The sequence below is a fragment of the Typopeltis vanoorti genome, chromosome 4 (genome assembly GCF_054136105.1).
Source record: "Typopeltis vanoorti isolate ZY-2024b chromosome 4, IOZ_Tvanoo_1.0, whole genome shotgun sequence".
Classification (NCBI taxonomy): Eukaryota; Metazoa; Arthropoda; class Arachnida; order Uropygi; family Thelyphonidae; genus Typopeltis; species Typopeltis vanoorti.
Genome location: NC_143552.1, coordinates 69,209,825 through 69,230,298, shown reverse-complemented (window position 1 = coordinate 69,230,298; position 20,474 = coordinate 69,209,825). Strand labels below are relative to the sequence as shown.

At 35.6% G+C, this 20,474-nt stretch overlaps 1 protein-coding gene across 4 annotated transcripts in view; it reads left to right on the top strand.

The window, feature by feature from the left end:
* The window catches only part of LOC150107391 (sister chromatid cohesion protein DCC1), a 280,847-nt gene that overhangs the window by 127,219 nt on the left and 133,154 nt on the right, over positions 1 to 20,474 (top strand). For all 4 annotated transcript variants that reach the window (XM_090391252.1, XM_090391253.1, XM_090391251.1 and 1 more), the window contains exon 7: positions 7,605 to 7,666. In XM_090391252.1, coding sequence (XP_090247378.1) covers positions 7,605 to 7,666 — 62 coding nt within the window. The remainder of the gene's footprint in view (positions 1 to 7,604; positions 7,667 to 20,474) is intronic.

The window sequence follows — 20,474 nt, the reverse complement described above, 5'->3', positions numbered from 1 at the left end:
GCCTTGCTTTTAGCATATGTATGATACATAAAGGAAGAAAACATTTGGCAGTAATTATTATTTGCTAAGTGACACTAATCAATATTTCATACATTGGAAGAGTTTTTTAAAGAAAAAGAAATCCCTCTGAATAATATCCTGTGAGTGGCTACTGATGGTGCTCCCACGATGGATCGCACTCTACTCTGTGCGATTCATCGTCAAAATTTAGTTATGATTGCCTAAACAGGTCATTACATTATGTAATTACAGCACTCAATAAAATCAAGTCATTCAATGAATGACAGATTCTTTGGACAACTTTGTATTGAAAACAGCGAAGAATTCAGTTGCTTGCTGCTCCATACAGAAGTTTTGGCTATCATAGGGTGCCTGTTTGAATCAATTTTATAAACTCTTTGACTTAGCTGCAGTTTTTAGTAAACAGAGATGAGTCTATACGAGCCAACTTGATTAATTTCAAAAGTGACATAGCTTATTTGAGTGACTTGTTTAATAAATTTAAACAAGTCTACAGCTCCAAGGAGATGAGTTGAATTTAATAAAAACAAAAGCTGTTATTTCTGCTTTTGTATCAAAACTTGTCCTGTACAAACGAAACTTAGGACGAGGAGAATTCAGCCAGTTTCCAAATCTATCAACAGTGGAAAAATGCAATGAAGACATGCTCAGCTATTGTCAGCACTTGGAGGCTCTCCATTGTGATTTCAATCAACGATTTAAAGATATTCTTGAAATGAAAATACTCGATTGGGTTTTGGACTCGTTTTCAAGTACAAACAGAAGAATCTTTACAATTACCAGAAGAACTGATAGAAGTAACAACAAATGAAGAATTGAAATAAAAATTCATAAATGGGTACCAATAGTTCTGGTTGCAAAAGCAGATGCCCTACTTTATCCTGAATTGTGGGCTGTAGTAAAAAAGTTTTTAATCGCATTTCCATCATCATATTTAGTGGAACATGGTTCAGTGCGGTCACAAATCTTTTAATTAAAAAACAGAAACCGACTGCAAATAGCTGATCGTGGGGGTTTAAGAATGCTGCTGACAAATATAGAGTCAAATATGAATAAATTGGTAGCAGCACACCAGGCTCATCCTTCTCATTTGGATTATTTTTAATATTACTGATCGTTATTTACTATTTTATGTGCGATTTTTACATATGTGCAATTTACATTTGTTTTCTTAATTTTAATAGTGTTATTAAATTTTCAGCTCAACTTGTCCTATGTTTACGTGCAATTTATGTTTCTTTTGTTGATTTCAATAAATAGTTTTAAAATTTCAGTTCCAAGGCATCTTATTTTCAAACTTTAAAAATCTCTACTAGATGCATAATAAAATGCAAATTTGTTTCTGTATCTATCTGTTTGTGCGCTCAAAACTCTAGAACTGCTGGCCTGATTTTCATATGATTTTCTTTTATATGTATCCGGTAGAGCTGGTCAGGTCTTAGAAAGTAGTTTCCGGTGGAGCTGCTGAATAATGTTTTTTTGGAATAGGGGGCTGTAAGCCAAATAAGTTTGGGAACCACTGATATAGATGATGCACAAGAGTGAAGCATCTTTGTCTTGCCATCGATTTGATATCAAACCATCTTCTTGTATTTCCTTCAGTTCTAACTGCTGACTTACAAATTAAATATAGACTATGTATTGTTCTGTATAATGTCAATTTAAGCCATATAATTATAGTGTTTTGAAATGCTTTTCTCTAGGTAACTTGTCATATGCCTTTTCTAGATCTACCAAACTTAAGTACAGATCTTGTCATATTCCTATGATTTCTCAACTATTGCTCCTAAAGTGAAATTTTGTTCTTGACAACTTCTATTTGGCCTGAAAGCAGCATGTTCTTATTCGGTGTCTCGTTTGCAATCTTTCTCAAAAAATCTTATCATACACTTAGTAAAGAAATTCCTCTGTAATTCTCACATTCAGCTTTATTCCCGTTTTTTATAGATGGAACTATTTAGAGCTCTACTTCAGTCACCTGGAATTTAACCTTCTCACCAGGCCCTCTGAATTATGCAGTATATCCACTGCAAAACTTTTATACCTTCATGCTTAAGCATTTCTGGTTGAATATCATATACTCCAGCTGCCTTTCCCTATTTCAAATTTTTGATGGCTTTTTCTACCTTTTCTTTTAGATATTGATATGTACTCCTCTTTGCATTCCTCTTGAAAATGCTCTAGTATGATTCTGTCACTGCTAGTTTCACATAAGAGTTCAAAGAATTGCTCCAGACATCTAGGATATCCTTATCTTTAATAATTATGTCACCTTTATCATCTGTGTTTCCTTTATTTCTAAGCTTTTTCAATAACTTCCAGAAGACTTTGCCATCTTCCCATGACTTTTGTTTAGCTACTTTTAAACATAGCTTAGCTCTCTTACATTGTTCTCTGTATTCTTTTAGAAAATCTGCCAACTTATCCACCAATAATGTTTGGTATGCTTTCTTCTTTTCCAGGACTTCTTGTGCCCACCATGAATTCTTATTTTTCTATCTTTACTGAAAATTCACCACACACACCTTCCTTTCATTCAATGTTTTCTTCAAAGGTTGCTACTGACTCCAGGATTTGGTTTTTGTTTTCAAAATGCTTCAAATTGTTTTCAATACTGTTTGTATAGTCGAATCTACAGTTTACCTGTAAAAGTTGCTCTATTCTTTTTATAACTTTCTTATATACTGTTCTTTTCAATGTCATATATAGTTTTATCCTGCTCAGCACTAAGTAATGGTCACTTCCAATTTCAAATCCTCTTTACACTTTTGTATCCTAAACCAACATGAAGATATTACTATCAACAACGATATAATCAATTAGTCTTTTCTTAATTCTTGTATCTTCTCTCCATGTGAACTTGTACACATCTTTATGTTGGAACATGGTGTTGGTAATGAGAGAGAGAGACTGTGTTGTTTAAGATGGACCTCCCATAATGAGTCTTATGACTCCATGGAGATCCTGAATAATAATAATAAATACTGTTATTATTTGCTTTGCCCTTTTCTCCAAAATTTTCTCAAAATGTTCCAATATGCCTAGCAGGATTCATTTTCTACTCTGTTGTTTAGATCTTAAACAAGGGCAACTTTTTCCATTTTCTTTATGTCAGTTGCGTGTTCGAATTACTTGAAAAATTCTTCCATTTCTTCCTTAGAAGAACCTTCTGTGGGACCATAGGCACAAATGTTTCATTGTCCATTTCCCCATTTTGCAGTCTGCCCACTTTAATTGAAACTGCCTTCCAATCAAGAAGTTTATCTTTATGTTTGGTGTCCATTTGGAGAACAAGTGAACTCATTACTTGTTCCTTTCCTTGATCATTATTTCCTGAATATAACATCCTGTACTTATTATTTAGTAAGATCTCGCCTGTTTTTGTCTTCTTTGTCTCAGTAATGACAATTATGTTCGAGTGATACTTTTCCAATTCTTCTGCAAGTTTGATTTCCTTTCCATTAATACTCCTTATATTGATGGTTACTATCTTCATTTCTTCTAGATGTTGAGTTGTTGCTTGTTCCAGTAGCTGACTTTTCACTGTTTGCCCTGGTTCCCTGATTAAAACACTGGGGCCAGGGTGGTGGTGGTGGGGGGGGGGGGGGGGCTTGTTTAACCAGGCAAATTCCACCTGCCATGAAATCTCGTCACATTGTGCCATCATATATGGTTTAAGCCTGGTCGGTTAAGTCCCAAATCATCAGCCCATCCTTGTTCATTCAGTATCCAGTACATACCTACTGACATGGTGCACTATATAAAGGTGAGGATTGAGCATTAGGTCTGAAGTCCAAGTTGGCTCACTGCTTTCCTGAAAGGCAATGTGGAGGTCTCCTCTCAGTTATTTGGTTTTGACTCTTATTTGACACAATTTTGTTTTAACTGATTTCTTATTATAGATGTTTAATTAAAATTAAAATTGAAATCATTAACAAAATTAGCTTAAAATTTTATTGTATTTCATTAAATTCCACTCAACCAGTGGTGCAATATCAGCATCACTTTGAGTAATTTTATTATAAACATGATCTGATTAATGCTAAAATTAAACTACATGGACATTTTTTGTGTACATTCAGTATTTTAAATTTTTAAAAATTCTGTTCAGCAAGACTGTTTGTAATGCATTGGATTCCAATTAATTAGGCCTTATCATGAACAGCATAATTTACCCCAGGTTAAACAAAGTTACATGTCAAGAGTTTACAAGTGTATGTACATAGGACAAAATACAAGTTTAGACAAGTTTTTTGTTTATTACATAGCAAATTTTCTGCCTTATAGAGGAATTTAAACAGTCAGCTTTAATTAAAGTAAATATCTCATCTCATCCCATCTTCCTTATACCCTCTTTTACCTTGCGGTGTCGAGGATCCATTGATCATCGGACCTCACTCCATTTACAGGATAAGGTGGTCAGCCTTATGCCCCGGTGTATCCTATGGCCTGTAGTGTTGAGTTCTCAAGGCCAGTTTGCCTGCTTTGCGGGATGAAAAACCCCAGAATAAACTTGGGAAAAAACCCTGCTGTCCACGCCCAAGACTGGCTAACTTGGCTATGGCTGAGGAAGATCCTTCAGCTCCTCACGTCACCGACGGGAATCGAACCTAGGACACTCCTTCCCCAGGCATATGGTTGCGAAGCGCATAGCCACTAGGCTAACCGCGCAGATAAATAAATATTTGCCATAAAAAATATTTTCATTTATATACAGTACGTATTAATCATGTATTCAGTTCTTAGCAGTTAATGGCATTGTACGAATTAATCTACTGCAACTAAACTAAATCAGCACAGGTATCTCGTGTGCAAATATTGTACTGCTTTCCTATATGAACTAGTTGTAATCCGGCAATACATTTTTTAGGGTTCTGGGTAGTCACTCATTTAAACTTGGGAGTATCATCCTTATCATTTTCTTGTGTCCTCTGATGTTTTGCTTCAATTTCCTTCATAATTTCCTCCTGAAAATCTTAATTTTCTTTATAATGTAATATTGAAGACTACCATCAATGGATGCAAACTCTTCAAAGTTTCTGATGTGTTTCACGTCTAATGGGCTGTCTTTTTCACTGTCGGCCATATTTGCATATCCATGACTGAATGCTTAAAACCATAAATGTAAAATATTGACTTTTGCACTGACCTCCTTAGCATTTGTCAAGAACTAGTAAAACTTTTCTTGATATGCATTGTAATTCCCAACTCATAAGTCAGTTCTTGAGAAATTCAGATGTCATCCATGCATTTTTGTTTGCATTGTACTGAACTGGTAAACTCTCTATTGTAATCTCTTTAAAGCATCAAGACTGGTCCCTTTCCCCCATAACTAGCATCCTTTATTCACCAATTCCTGGCTTATTTGAAAAGCATAACACTCTTACTCCATCCATTGCTTTAATTGATCCAAATAGTGCAGTGTGTTTATAAGAAAGGGAACCATTTGATGTAGCACTATAAAATAGCCCTGTTTAGTTAGCACTGCAGATATCATCGGAACTAAATTTTTGAAGCAAGATTGCATAATTTATCAAACACTCCATGTAGTAGAGGTCACTGGCTGGTCCAGTTAAATACCACTGTGTCCCAAATAAAGCAAATTCTTGTTATTATTATTATTATTATTACTATTATTATTATTATTATTATTATTACTATTATTATTATTATTATTAATATTACGTGATCTCTCCAGGGAGTCCAAAGACTCATCGAGGGACGGCACCTACTCTACAGCTCTCTGTCTCCGCCACTCAATCCATCAACTACAACAAACCATAACTACCATCATCTACTCCAATGCCATCTATCGCTCACCACCACTAGTATTTTCACAGACAATCACAAACATCCATGCCCACAGCAGGATTCGAACATGCTGCCTTTTGGCTGGAGAGTGGATACGCTAACTGCTCGGCCGATCAGGCCAGAGTTATATTCTCATTTTGTTTTTATTCTTAAAACTTGTTTCGATAAAATGTCTGCCCCAGTTAACCAGAATCTATTGCATATAAGTTATATATTTTGCTCCCTTGTTATCTCTGACAACTGGTCTGACTATTAACAAATATTGGAATGTTCCACAAATTGGCTTTGTGTTATATCTCTAGAGTATAGGTGGAATCTTAACTTATTGGCATCATCTGTGCATAATTCTCTAATAGCTTCTTCATATTTATCATAATTAATAGGTTTGAAATTGCTCAAATTTTATATAAATCAATCTTCATTGTATATAATATTTCCATTTCAGAACGAACTGCAAGCACTACTCTCTTCCTTTACATCATGACAGCAGTATTATTAAGTCTGATAAAAGTAATGCCACAGTTCTCATGAACACTTAAAAGTATAACCATAAACCTAATTTTCTTCTTCAGATAGATCCAATATACTGTATTCAGTAGAAACTCAACAAAGCCTATTAAATCAGCTAAATAAATTATTAGATCAAGTGCAGTCATGGGATATATCCATAACTGACAAGTTATGATGTATATATCATGCTGGAGCTGTCTGTATTTATGATCTCCTTGAAGTGCACAATAAAAAAAAATATTATTTCTTTTTTGTCCAGTGGTTGATTGATTGTATTGATTCTTCTACATACTGCCTTGCTAAGTATATTTCTGGTCAACATGGAAACTTTACAGGCTGCTTTAGATCTTGCATTAAAAACAGCATTCGTTTTAAGGGAAAATATTAAGGATTTCTGTTTGCCTCATCTTTCTCTTTATGGATTAGACTCAGTGGCCTGTCACAGCTGAGAATGTGTCTCCTTAGAAACCTGATCGCTGTCCGATAGGACAGTTAATCTTATCTACATTGTCTGTCTTTCAGTTATGTGTATCTGATTACTTTGTTCTCTAAGTGTCCTTCACTTGAAAAATCCTTACGAAGGATTCTTCATAAGGATTTTATGTCCTAGTTGTGATTTGAATCCATGTCTTTTCAACCAAAGGCCATTGTCATTGCTGACTCAGCTGTGAAGGTTCCCTAAATACTCAAAATCCACATTTGAGCAATACATTTTTTTTTTTGTTCTTCATGTGTTAAACTGTTAATTTTTCTGGTAGTGTAATACCAGGGCATGTTGTAAAGATCATGTACTTTTGTAAGCTATAGTATCAGTTACTTTTTTTTTTCATGAACCTCAAAAGTTTCATATTTCAAATTTGGTATATAAATGGATGAATATTTATTTATTTATTTTGAGTAAAGTTGTTTGATAAAAACATAAAGGCCTTTAGGCTTTTATATTTAATAAATAACAATGCTGTGTATTCATATTATCCTCACATACTCGTGGAACTAGATTCAAAATCACCATGTGTTTGATTTCATATGAACAGATATGTTAAATATTCTGTAACATAATTTCTTTGCTTGCACTTGTATGAGGAACATAACTGACATCGCATTAAACATCTGTAATTTAATGCCATCTCTACCAGTTTCTTCCATGAACTGTCTTTTTTTGAATGCACTGTGCAATGAAATGAATTATTATGATTTTTTTTTCTCACATTATTATAATATAACATTTACTTTAAATATCTATTATATCTTATTATTTACAGAGCAATTTTGGAACAGTGTTTTCATTGGTATGCCAAAAAAAGTGAAATTGTAGATGAAAATGGTAAGAAAATTTTATTATCACATACCTTCACAAATATGCAATCACTAATAATTATCCATAATCTGTGGAACAAAGTGAATTTATTTGCAGAAACTAGTTCTAGACTATGACCTGTTTCCTCAGGGATGAAATCCAATACCATATCTTGCACTTGATCAATAATTTCTGGTGGTGTTACACTTTTTGGACATCCTTCACGTGGATCATCTTCAAGGCTAGTACGGCCACAATTAAACTTGGCAGCCCATTTCTTAATTGTCGAGTGCCCATAAACTTTTATGAACTTCGAATGAATTTCTTTTGGCATTAAACCTTCTTTTACAAAGAATTTTATAACCGCATGATACTGAATTTTATCCATTTCAAGGGATACAGACACTACTTTTGCTTCAGACAGCTGTATAAAACAAAGTATTTGATAGAATGACTTGCAATTTCACATGAATGCTTATGACAGATGTACCAACTTAGAAAAAAAAAATCTTGCAGATAGCGTTGCCATCTATGGCGAGGCGAGAACTTTTCAGACCATCCTTGTATATATGTGTGTGTGTATATATATGTGTATATATATCAGTGGCACTGCACTCCCATTTCAGTTGGGCGTGCTGTCTTGGCTTATGTGACCCATGTCATCAAAATTCACGTCAGTTTGACTTTGTGATTGCATTTTGATCCAAGTATGAAAGTTTTAAGAATGTATAGTTAAGAATGAATTGGTCTACTGCAGTTATTTGAATACTTTAATTTATCAATTAATTGTATCCAAATATGCATAGAGTGAGGGACAATATGTTTGTTTTCAGATATATTAGAAAACAATAATGAAGGAGAATCTTTTATTTGGTTGCCCAACATCAGGCTCTTCAACAGGTCGGTTGGGATCGCACGTGTGAAGTTCCATCATATAAAAAAAGGCTAATCCCAAATAGATGGGATAAGGCACAAGAGGAAGAAGAATGCTATATTTGGTTGGTATATTTTAATTACTGACAGGTGTTAGATTTGGAAGAGAAGGATGAAGCTTACCTCCTTCGATTACAATACTATTTTCCATCGTAAATATAGGCGGGAAAAAAGTTATAATTTTATTGATATTTATATATTAAAAACTCATCTATATTATACATAAAAACTTGCCAACCATGTCAGTTCACACTTCACGCACACCAAACAGATGAAACTCAGAAAGCAGCAAAAACAGCAATTCATGACAAATGACAACATTCAATTGGATTGGTTGACACAATAACCAATCACAGCCTGTAGGTGCTATGGTCTCAGAGCTCACCCTGCCTCACCTTCTGAATGGTTTAAAATACTAGAACACAAAGAATTTGATTCGCTGCACCATCTGTACATCTTTTCAAAGGGCTGAAAGGTGTAGGTATTTTGATTGCACACCTGGGCTATTAATGCGAATATGATGCAATGTTTACGTGTCGAAAAGCGTCCTCTTCATGAAGCATTAATACATTGTGTTTACTTTCAGGAATCATGCAAAGTCTGGAAACAATTAGGGGACTCTAAAAATGCAAAAATATAATATCGGTGATATTGCTATTCGGTGGATGAGCACCACACACCTAGCATACCCGGAATATTTGTCCCTGATATATATGAGAGTGTGTGTGTGTGTGTTAAACTTTTTAATATATATATATACACACAAGGTGCTTAAGGGTCAAAGCTGTATAACTGAGAGGAGACCTTCACATAACCTTTAAAGGAATGTGGAGAACTGACCAGAGCTTCTGACTAATGTCCAATCCTCAACTTCTCTTGGTGCACCCTGTTAGGTATCTGAATGGATGAGGATGGGCTGGCAATTTGGGATTTAGCCAACCAAATTGTATTTTTATTGGCTTAAAACCACAATATTAAATGATGGTACAACATGACAGGATTTCATGTCGACTAGGGCATCGCCCAGTTAAACAAGGCCCTCTCCATTGTTTTTGCCAGGGAACCAGGGCAAACAGCAAAAAGTCAGCTACTGGAACAAACCCTAAAACACACCCCAACTCAATGTCACCAGAGTTCAAGATCGGTACTGTCAACTTAAGAAGCCTGAATGGCAAAGAAATGGAGCTAACAAAGGAATTGGATAAGTACCAGATTGATATAATAGGTGTGACTGAAACATAAAAGGCAAAAACTTGTGAGATCTTTCTGAGCAATAAATACAAAATGTTATATTCACGTCAAAGAGTGTGGGCCATTTTGACAACGCTCACACCCTGTCACTCCCACCAGTGACTTTTTCCCTTAAATCCCCTCCTCTTCCCCCAAAAAATAATTTCTATCTTCAGATCCTTCTCTCACCCCCCCCCCCCAAAACTTTTTTAAATAATTCCCCACATTGCTTTATCCCCACTTCCCCAAAGAAAACCCCTTCCTTTAACAGCTTAACAGGCATATGAAGGCACATTGCCTGAATAGAGAGACAGAAACAACATCCAAAAAGGTATATCCAAAATTTCTCCTATTTTATTCTTCATATATTAGTTTTATAACACTTCAGTAATGCTCTAGAATTTCGGGTAAAGAGCCAATGACGTTGTAAAAAAAAAAGGGCACTCCTAAATGAAAGTAGGCTATATTAGCCATTAAAATAATAGTTTATTTTTTAGAGGAGTAACATGGGAATTTTCCCAGAAATAATACCCTATTAAAAAGGATACTAGGAAAGAACTTGACATTCTCATGGTGCACCCTGTTGGGTATCTACTTGGATACTGAACGAACGAGGATGGGCTGGCAATTTGGGATTTAGTCGACCAAATTGTATTCTTATTGGTTAAACCAAAATAAAAAATGATGGTACAACATGACAAAATTTCGTGCCGGCTGGGGCGTCGCCCGGTTAAACAAGGCCCCCGTTGTTTTCGCCAGGGAACCAGGGCGAACAGCGAAAAGTCAGCTACTGGAACAAATCTGAAAACAAACCCCAACTCAACATCACCAGAGTTAAAGATCAGTCCTATCAACGTAAGAAGCCTGAATGGCAAAGAAATGGATCTAGCTGAGGAATTAGATAAGTACCAGATAGACATAATAGAGGTGACTGAAACAAAAAAAGACAAAAACTGGTGAGATCTTTCTGAGCAATAAATACAAAATGTTATATTCAGGCAATGACAATCAAGGAAAAGAAGGAGTAGCCATAGTATTCAACACAAAATACAAGGTTAATCTTCTTGAATGGTAGTCAGTCTCAAGTAGAGTAATGTGGGCAAATATGAGAATGGGGAACTGGACAATGAGACTTATTTGTGCCTATGGTCCCACAGAAGGTTCTACTAAGGTAGAAGTGGAGGAATTTTTTGAGGCTTTAGAAAAAGCAATTGACACAATGAAAAATGAAAAGTTGGTCCTTGATGGAGAACAAAATAGCAGAGTAGCAAATGATTGTGAGACATACAAAAATATTTTGGGAAAATTTGGAGAAAAGAGCAAAGCTAATAATAATGGCAAATATCTGTTGGATTTCTGCTCAGGACATGGACTGGTTATTACTAATACCATATTCCAACATAAAAATGTGCACAAATTCACATGAGAGAAGAGGCTAGGAATAAGAAAAGTCTCATTGACTATGTTATTGTTGATAGTGATGTTTTCTCCATGGGGCAGGACACCAGAGTGTACAGAGGATTTGAAATTGGAAGTGATCACTATTTAGTCTTGAGCAAGATAAAATTGAATTTCATATTGAAAAGAATAACATGTAAGAAAGTTTTAAAGCGAATCAAAGTTGAGCAGCTCTCAGATGTGAACTGTAGACTAAAATACACAAAGATTATTGAAGAAAAAATGAAAGAGTTTGAGAACAGGAATGAAACCTTGGAGATCCAGTGGCAAACTCTGAAGTAAACATTGATCGATTCTGCCAGATAGGCATGTGGTGAGGTTATATGTAAGGATAAAAAAAATCAGAACTCCCTGGTGGACACAGGAAGTTAAAGAGGCAGTGAAGGAAAAGAAGAAAGCATATCAAAAGTTCCTGTCAAATAAGTCAGTTGTGCTCTTAGAGAATATAGACAAATGCAAGAATGCTAAACACTGTGTAAAACTAGCTAAACAAAAGTCATGGGAGGACTTTGGCAAGAATATAGAAAATAAATATCAAGAAGGTGGCAAAATATTCTGGAGGTTGCTGAAGAAGCTTAGGAATGGAGGAAAGAGTGCTGTAAAAGGAGTTAGAGATAATAAAGGTGATATGAAAACGGGAGAAAAAGATATCCTTGAAGTATGGAGTAATTACTTTGAAAAACTGCTAAATGAATCAAGCAGTGATGATAGCACAGTGATAAAAGACACTTACCAGGCATGCAGTCAGGAATACATATCCATGCTTGAAGTAGAAAAAGCCAACAAAAGTCTGAAATGTGGAAAGGCAGCTGGAGTAGATGATATTAGACCAGAAATGCTGAAGTATGGTTGTATAAGAGTCTTGCAGTGGCTGCATTGCATAGTTCAGAAAGCCTGGACAGAGGGATGCATTCCTGATGATTGGAGTAGAGCTCTCATAGTACCCATATATAAAAAGGGAAATAAAACTGAATGTGAGAATTACAGAGGTATTTCCCTACTGAGTGTTCCTGGTAAGATCTATGCAAGTATACTTGAGAAACGGTTGAGAAGAATTATGGAAGAAAAGCTTGGAGAAGAACAAGCTGGATTCAGGCCAAACAGAGGCTGTCAGGATCAGATCTTCACTTTACGACAAATAGTCGAGAAAGCATGGGAATATAACAAAGATCTGTATTTAAGTTTTGTCGATTTGGAAAAGGCATATGACAAGGTGTGCCAAGAGAAAAGCTATTCAATACGCTGCAGTTATATGGTGTCAATGGGGCATTATATCAAGCAATACTTAGTCTTTATTTGAGTTGTAAGTCAGCAGTTAGAATTGAAGGAAGTACAGGAAGATGGTTTAATGTTAAATCTGGTGTGAGACAAGGATGTACATTATCCTCTCTGTTATTCATTATCTATATGGATCACATTATGAAGGAAAGTGGTATTAAACATGATATCAAAATTGGAGATGTTAATGTCAGCTCTTTGCTTTATGCAGATGATGTTATACTTCTAAATAAATCCGCTACAAGTCTGCAAGATTCTCTGACTAAATTGAATAGCTTTTGTAATATATATGGTATGAAGGTCAGCAATAAAAAGACAAAGACAATGAAAATAGGCAGAGTCGTTGAAAATGTCAGCTGTGTTGTGAACAGAGAACCTGTGGAACAAGTAAAACATTTCAACTACTTAGGCATAATTTTTAGTGAAGATGCTAAATTAAATATAGATATTGACAACAGAATCAGCAAAGCTGGTATGGTGGGAAGTCAATTGAATAAATTCATATGGAATAAGAGAGAAATTAGTCGGAACACTAAATTAGCTGTATACAAGACAGTGTTTGAACCAGTTTTAACTTATGGATCTGAGAGCTGGGTCAGAAGTAAAACAATTGACCAAAGACTAGAGACCACAGATATGAGAGTCCTGAGAAAGATTATAGGCATGAACAATTGGCATCAATGGCAATATCATATTAAAAATGAGGATATTAGGAAAAAACTTGACATTGTCAGCATCCAGGAATGCGTTAGCAGAGCTAATCTCAGGTGGTATGGTCACTTAAACAGAATGGGCGAGGAAAGATTAGCAAAACATGTTGGCAGCAAAATGACCCAGAGGAAGACCAAGATATAGGTGGATTGATACGGTACAAAGTGCCTTAGACGATAGAAATATAAGATCTGATAATGTTGAAGTCTTGACAAGTAACAGACTGATTTGGATTAAAATTGTAGATAGGAAATTAATAATGATGTAATTTTTTTCATGTAGTGCTATCATATCCTGTACACCCCTTGAGGGTACATGGCAGGAATTTGATGATGATGATGATATATATATATATATATACACACACGTATATATGTATGTATTCATTGTTCCCAATGAATCATTTCCAAAGCTTTATGTAACTTATGAATTTAACTATTATATGAGATGTTTGGTTTTTTATATGACTCCCACCCATGATTGGTTGTAAACTTATAGTATATTAGTACTGTAGGATGGCTAAGTGTTTTCTTCTAGATTTTTGTTAATTTTTGCAATCTATAATATTTATTCATTTTTTGCCTGGTTCAAGTCACCTTAGATCTCCAAAAAACAGAAAAATAAAATAGTCTGGTAGTCTCAAACTGAGCATTGATATTCATCTCCCACCTAAAGATAGTTATATACATCCATGCCCAGTTGAAGGATGGATACATTAACAACTTAGCTAACCAGGCTGACCAGGTTTGCTGCAATAAAGACCTTCCTTTTTTTTTTTTTGATACGTAATCTCCATTTCTGGTACTATATGCTGTATATTAAAATAAATAAAATGGGTAGATATCTAGTGTAGCATTACAACAGGTACCACCTAGCCCAAAAAAGTAGGCATTGTTAACACTCCTAAAGATGGAGCAAATATCATATAAAGTGACAGAATTTATGAGCTTGAATAGGGATATCATAGTCAAAAATGATTACAATATAAAAGCAGTTAACATTCATCTCATCTTCCCCTTTATGTTAAGTTCCATGACCTGTCACAACCATGAACTTGGCTTATTAGAAACCTGATGTTGCTTATGATAATGGTTAATCCTATCTGCATTGTGCACTAGCTGTAAGTTGTGTGTTTTCTTCTGCTGGTTTTCTTGTTTTGCAATTAATTGGCATATTATGCACATGTATATTTTGCCAATTAATTGCGTGCAGTAAGAATTGGTGGCTTCTTCAAGGTGGTAGATTTAAGAATGAACTATAAATTAGAACTCTAAATCAAGATAATCAATCCAAATGAAGCACAGTTATTCTTGGTACTTAGTTGTCTCTTTGGATAGTTTGGAGCCAATTGCTAAAGTTGAATTTTAATATGTTGAGAGATCTGATTAACGACTTTCATATGCCATTTAAGATGACTCTGGTTTCTGTTGAGGGAAGCATGTGACTGAATGACTGCAGTGGATTTCTTGATTGAACATATTACCTAGATATTATGACTCTTCAGTAAGGCAGCGACAATGTAGGCATCTCCATAAGTCCATAGACTTGCCATGGGAGGCCAACTGAACATTCACTAAGTATTATCATTCACATAGTCTGCTCGGTTAGCCTAGTGGCTTTGCACTTTGTAACCATATGCCTGGGAAAGGAGTGTCCTGGGTTCGATTCCCGTTGCTGACGTGAGGAGCTTAAGGATCTTCCTCAGCCATAGCCAAGTTAGTTAGCCGGTCTTGGGCGTGGACAGCAGCGTTTTTTCCCCCAGTTTATCTGGGGTTTTTTCATCCCGCAAGCAGGCAAACTAGACCCATGAACACACACGGATCTACAGCCATAAATACTTAACCCCCCATGAGGGGGGCTCAACTCGTCCCAATAGGGACGGAGGAGAAAAGGGAGGAAACTCCTTATGAATAAATAAATCATTCACATAACTCTTACAATATTCAAATATTCTCCTCAAGGATGTTATCTTCCTTAAAAGGTCACACATTGACACAAGCATTCACACTGATCGATAGCCCATTCCACTCCATCATTCTACAAGCAAAAAATCTAGTCCTCTTTTCTTGCCAGCACACACTTTTACTTGATATCCTTGGTTGACTCCTAGTTCTTTGCTAGATATTCAGTCTATTTCTGATACTCTCCCACACCAAAATCCTAACATTTAACTGCACTGATGGGATGTGAAAGGATGTCAACAGATGAACAGTGATACTATCTGACATCATACATAGGAAGTCTAATTCTGTTGTATTGGAGGATATCGCATGTTTTTTAATGTAGTTTCTGTTCTGTACATGTAACATCTTTTAAATATACTTTATGTAATTTTTCATCCTGAGGAAGTAGACCATGGAGATCGCCAAACACCATTCAACTTAAATAAATTGAGTAAATTTTATTTACTCAATTTATTTAAGTTTATTTTATTTTATTTACTCAATTAAAATTAAAAAATAAATTTTACTGAGGATGTACTTGTTTATATTATAACTTTCAAAACTGCATGACATATTTCAGGAAGTCCACTCTAACTAGTAGTGTGGAATTAGTGTAAGAGACAGGCAGGATAAAGTTTTGTATCATTGATAGCACCCAAAGCATCGCACCCTAGTGTACCCTTCAGTCAGATGTTTATTAGACTTGTACTGCTGTAATGTTTAGTGCTTTGGTGTGACTTCTCCAACGCATGTGACCTTGTGTTGGAAGGATGGGGGAAAGGCAGGTTGTAATCAATATTTTGATTTTTATGATATTGTTAGCAAGTCATAAAAATATGGAATGCCGGTTGTAAAACTAGGGAACACTACATATAAACAGAATATGTAATTCTGTTTATATGTAGCTCACATAACATAAGAGTTAATGTTGGGATTTGTGCATATTTCACAAAAGTTGCAAAATTCATCAGGGCAGTTATGGATGGGTGCAGAAAATGGAGTAACATGAGCATTGTATTCACAAGTGCTATTGCAATAATGTGAGGTTTGCATAATTAAAGATGTATATTAATTCATTTAAAAATCGTTTTTGTATTATTTGCTTATCAAAAATGTCAGCAAAATGGAATGAAGATGCTATCAAAAATTTAACTAACTCGATATATATATATATATATATATAACAGCTATTGCCTTTTATTCCCATATAAGGAGTAGAAGAGGCTGTTTTAGCCCTATCTAACTTTTGGAGACTGAGGGGCAGTTAAATCTTCACTGCTAGCCAATCAGAGATAGCTGGCCCAAGAGGCTATTACTAATTATACATGGCTTCTGATGAACAGAGATGACTGAAGTGCTATCATCTCGTGGTCCCTAATCCTAAAACTATGTTTAGTGTCTCAAAACAGCATGGTTTCTACAGCCAGTTTTCTTCAGTTTATGGGATGAAAAACCCGAATTTATGGGAGAAAAAACCTACTCGCCCATGCCAGAGATTAACTGACCGGGAACTGGTCGAAAAAAAAAGGCTTAGTAAAAGTTCCTCTGGTCGGTGACTAGACTCAAACTTACAGTACTCTCTTTTTGGCGATCTAGCACCGTGAAAGGCACATGCCACTTCCAGTGGGCTACACGAGCACTCATATATATAAAACATTTTGAAAACATTTCTGGTCTCTCGATATATATATATATATATATATATCGAGAGACCACAAATGTTTTCAAAATGTTTTATGCACTACCAGGAACAAAAGCTATATACTGCCAGAGAAAAGTATGGAATACATGAAAATAGTAAATTTGGAATAGATGAGGTTGAAAGATAAAGAATCTGCTGCTTTTGATTGAAATAGTAAATATTTTATTATGAGGTTATGGATTTTATTTTCAATTAAAAAAAAGATGCTTTTTTAATGTATCTTTCTCATCTGCTTTATGCAGATTGAGGCTACCATGAATGACAGCTTTCCAGTCCAATCTACCTGCAGCCAAGTTATTTAAATTTCTGTAAGCATGCAGTACATTTAATGCTTTTGATGTTTACTATCCATTTCTGTCTTGGTCTTCCTGGTGATATCTTTCCTTCTAGTCTTCCATTTTTGAGAATTTTAGGAATTCATGCTTAGGAATTTATTCATGCCTATACCATTGCAACTGTTTTTCTTTGATAAATTTAGTTTAATCCTTTATCCCAGTGAGAGCAAAAAGTTTGTGCCTGAAAATATCTTCAGGACTGAATATAGTGTTGTACTATCTTACCTGGGTAACTAGTACAACACCAGGCAACTCGTAGCAAAGGTGAAGCACGCTACCAACACTCCTATCCCAGTATCTCCCATAATGCAAAACACATCTCCTTGTGGATATGTATACTGTTGTGCATTAAGGGATTGGCCATTACCCAGACTAGTTTCAACCTTTATTGAGGTCTCTTCAGTGGGAGCCAGGCCCAGAGTTGGAGATACTAGGCAGAAGCAGTAGCAAGGTCATCTTTACCTATAGCAGTTGCCAAAAGGTTTGCCACCTTTTTTTATTAAATTACTCTGGATTTAAAGAAAGATGTTGAAAGTTTATTTTTCACTAGGTTAGACTATGATAAATTTAGTTTAATCCTTTATCCCAGTGAGAGCAAACAAAGCTTGCGCCTGAAAATATCTTCAGGACTGAATATAGTGTTGTACTATCTTACCTGGGTAAGTAGTACAACACCAGCAACTCGTAGCAAAGGTGGAGCAAGCTACCAACACTCCTATCCCAGTATCTCCCATTGTTTGCTCTCACTTGGATAAAGGATTAAACTAAATTTATCATAGTCTAACCTAGTGAAAAATAAACTTTCAACATCTTTCTCTAAATCCAGAGTAATTTAATAAAAAAAAGGTGGCAAACCTTTTGGCAACTCCTATAGGTAAAGATGACCTTGCTACTTCTTCTGCCTGGTATCTCCAACTCTGGGCCTGGCTCCCACTGATGAGACTTCAATAAAGGTCGAAACTAGTCTGGGTAGTGGCCAATCCCTTAATGCATAACAGTATACATATCCACAAGGAGATGTGTTTTGCATTATGGGAGATACTGGGATAGGAGTGTTGGTAGCTTGCTCTACCTTTGCTACGAGTTGCCTGGTGTTGTACTACTTACCCAGGTAAGATAGTACAACACTATATTCAGTCCTGAAGATATTTTCAGGAGCAAACTTTGTTTGGTCTCACTGGGATAAAGGATTAAACTAAATTTATCATAGTCTAACCTAGTGAAAAATAAACTTTCAACATGTTTTTCTTTGATTCTTGCCATTATCAGAATATGGTAGTGCATTTCTTCTCTGATCTGCTGATTGGTTTTCATTTCAATTATGCTGTTTGAGGTAAATAAACGTTTCTATCATATCCCCTCTTTTTTGCCTATCAACCAACTTCTGCAGTCCACATGCTCAATCTGTTCTCATAAGGAACATTCCACAGAACACTCACCAATTTATTCACTCACCTCTGAACTTCTCCACCACTTCCTCATCCCCAAGAAATCCAGGAGACCTGACCTGAACTCCATAATCCAGATGTGGACATATCGAGGCGCTAAAAAGAGGAATAGCAAATTCCTTATCTCTACTTGTTAGTGTGTTCTTCAATAGCCAAGTAATAATCTTATGAGCTGCTTTAGCAACCTTAGCAATATGCCCTCTAAACTTTAACCCTCTCATGCATAAGGGCCTCTTATGAGGTCACATAAAAATGATGTCCTCAGATGATGACATCATTTTTAACATATACAGGGCACAAATTTAGCAAAATTAAGAATTCATGGTAATACTAAGATTAAATGGTACTGTATCATCATTATAATTTTTTATAAATAAATATAAATATTCATGCATGAGAGAATTCACTCTCTGTCTACCACCAGCCCTAAATCTCTAGCTTCATCTATTTTCTGGAGTACATTTCCATATGGGGTAGACAGCTTTTAATCGAATCTATTTATCCCAAAATGCATAATTTTACATTTCTGCACATTAAACTGATACCCATTATCAGTTTAATGTGCAGAAATGTAAAATACTGACAGCCTATTTAAATCATCCTGCAAGCTCTCCACAATTCCTTGATTAACTATTACTCTACCTAATTCACACAGCATGCAACTGAATATTTCCTTTCAGGTTTCCTATATCATTTATATACAAAAGAAACAGTAGTGGTTCCATCACTGAACCTTATGGCGGACCACTAGTAATCTGTTTACTTCTTGATTCTGCCCCTTCATATACCACTTTTTGATATCTGTGCAGCAGCCACCCTCTCATCCACTAAAACAAGTGTCATATCCATCCCAATTTGTTTTAATTTGCATAAGAGAGTTCCATGTGGTATTCTGTCAAATGCCTTTGCAAAATCATCTTGTAGCCATTTCCTTTATCCAACTTAGCTGTTACTCTATTATTACCTTTCTCTTTATATACACTCCACAGCATTTTCTTCTTCTTCTGCAGTTCATGCTTAATGATATTACTCATCCATCTAACTCCTACCTGATTAACCCTCCTTACCCTAGGTATACAATTTGATACCGCATCCTCTAGATGACCCTTAATTATATCCCATTCACTACTACCATTCTTACCTTGCAGTATTTTATGTCATGACACAGATTTAAGTTTCTTCCTAAGCTTGTCATAATAACCTGCCTCTTGATAGAATATTCCTCATGTTTAACAATCTCTCATGACCGCATGGTCACTTTCACCAATTGGAAGCAATATGGTCACCTTGGTTATGGATAGCTCTTCTGATCCTATGACCAGGTCCAATACTCTGGTAACCCTAGTCCCCTCCATCACATGCTGCCTTAAGTAATTATTTCTTAGCAGGTGTATAAATTTTATTTCCTTCCTGCCATATGATCTTTCTTCCAGTCTATATCTCCATAGTTGAAGTCCCCAATAATAATCACTCAATCTGTACTCATTGTACTAATTTGGTGATGCATGTCTTGCAGTTCATCCATGGAACTCCCTGGCCTAAAGCAAAAACCAACTGTATATTTTGTCTTACTGGCTTTAATCTCACAAAAAGATTGTTAGAAATGATCAGCCATCTTCCTGCCTGTCTCTTATTCTTTTTGACTGCAATTCATCTGCTATCATCAGCAGTACTCCTCCCCCATTTTAGGAGGGGGTCTGAAAAGTTCTCAGCCTTAACCATAGATGGCAACAATATTGGCAAGAGATTTTTTTTTTCTGAGTTGGTACATCTGTCATAAGCATCCATGTGAAATTG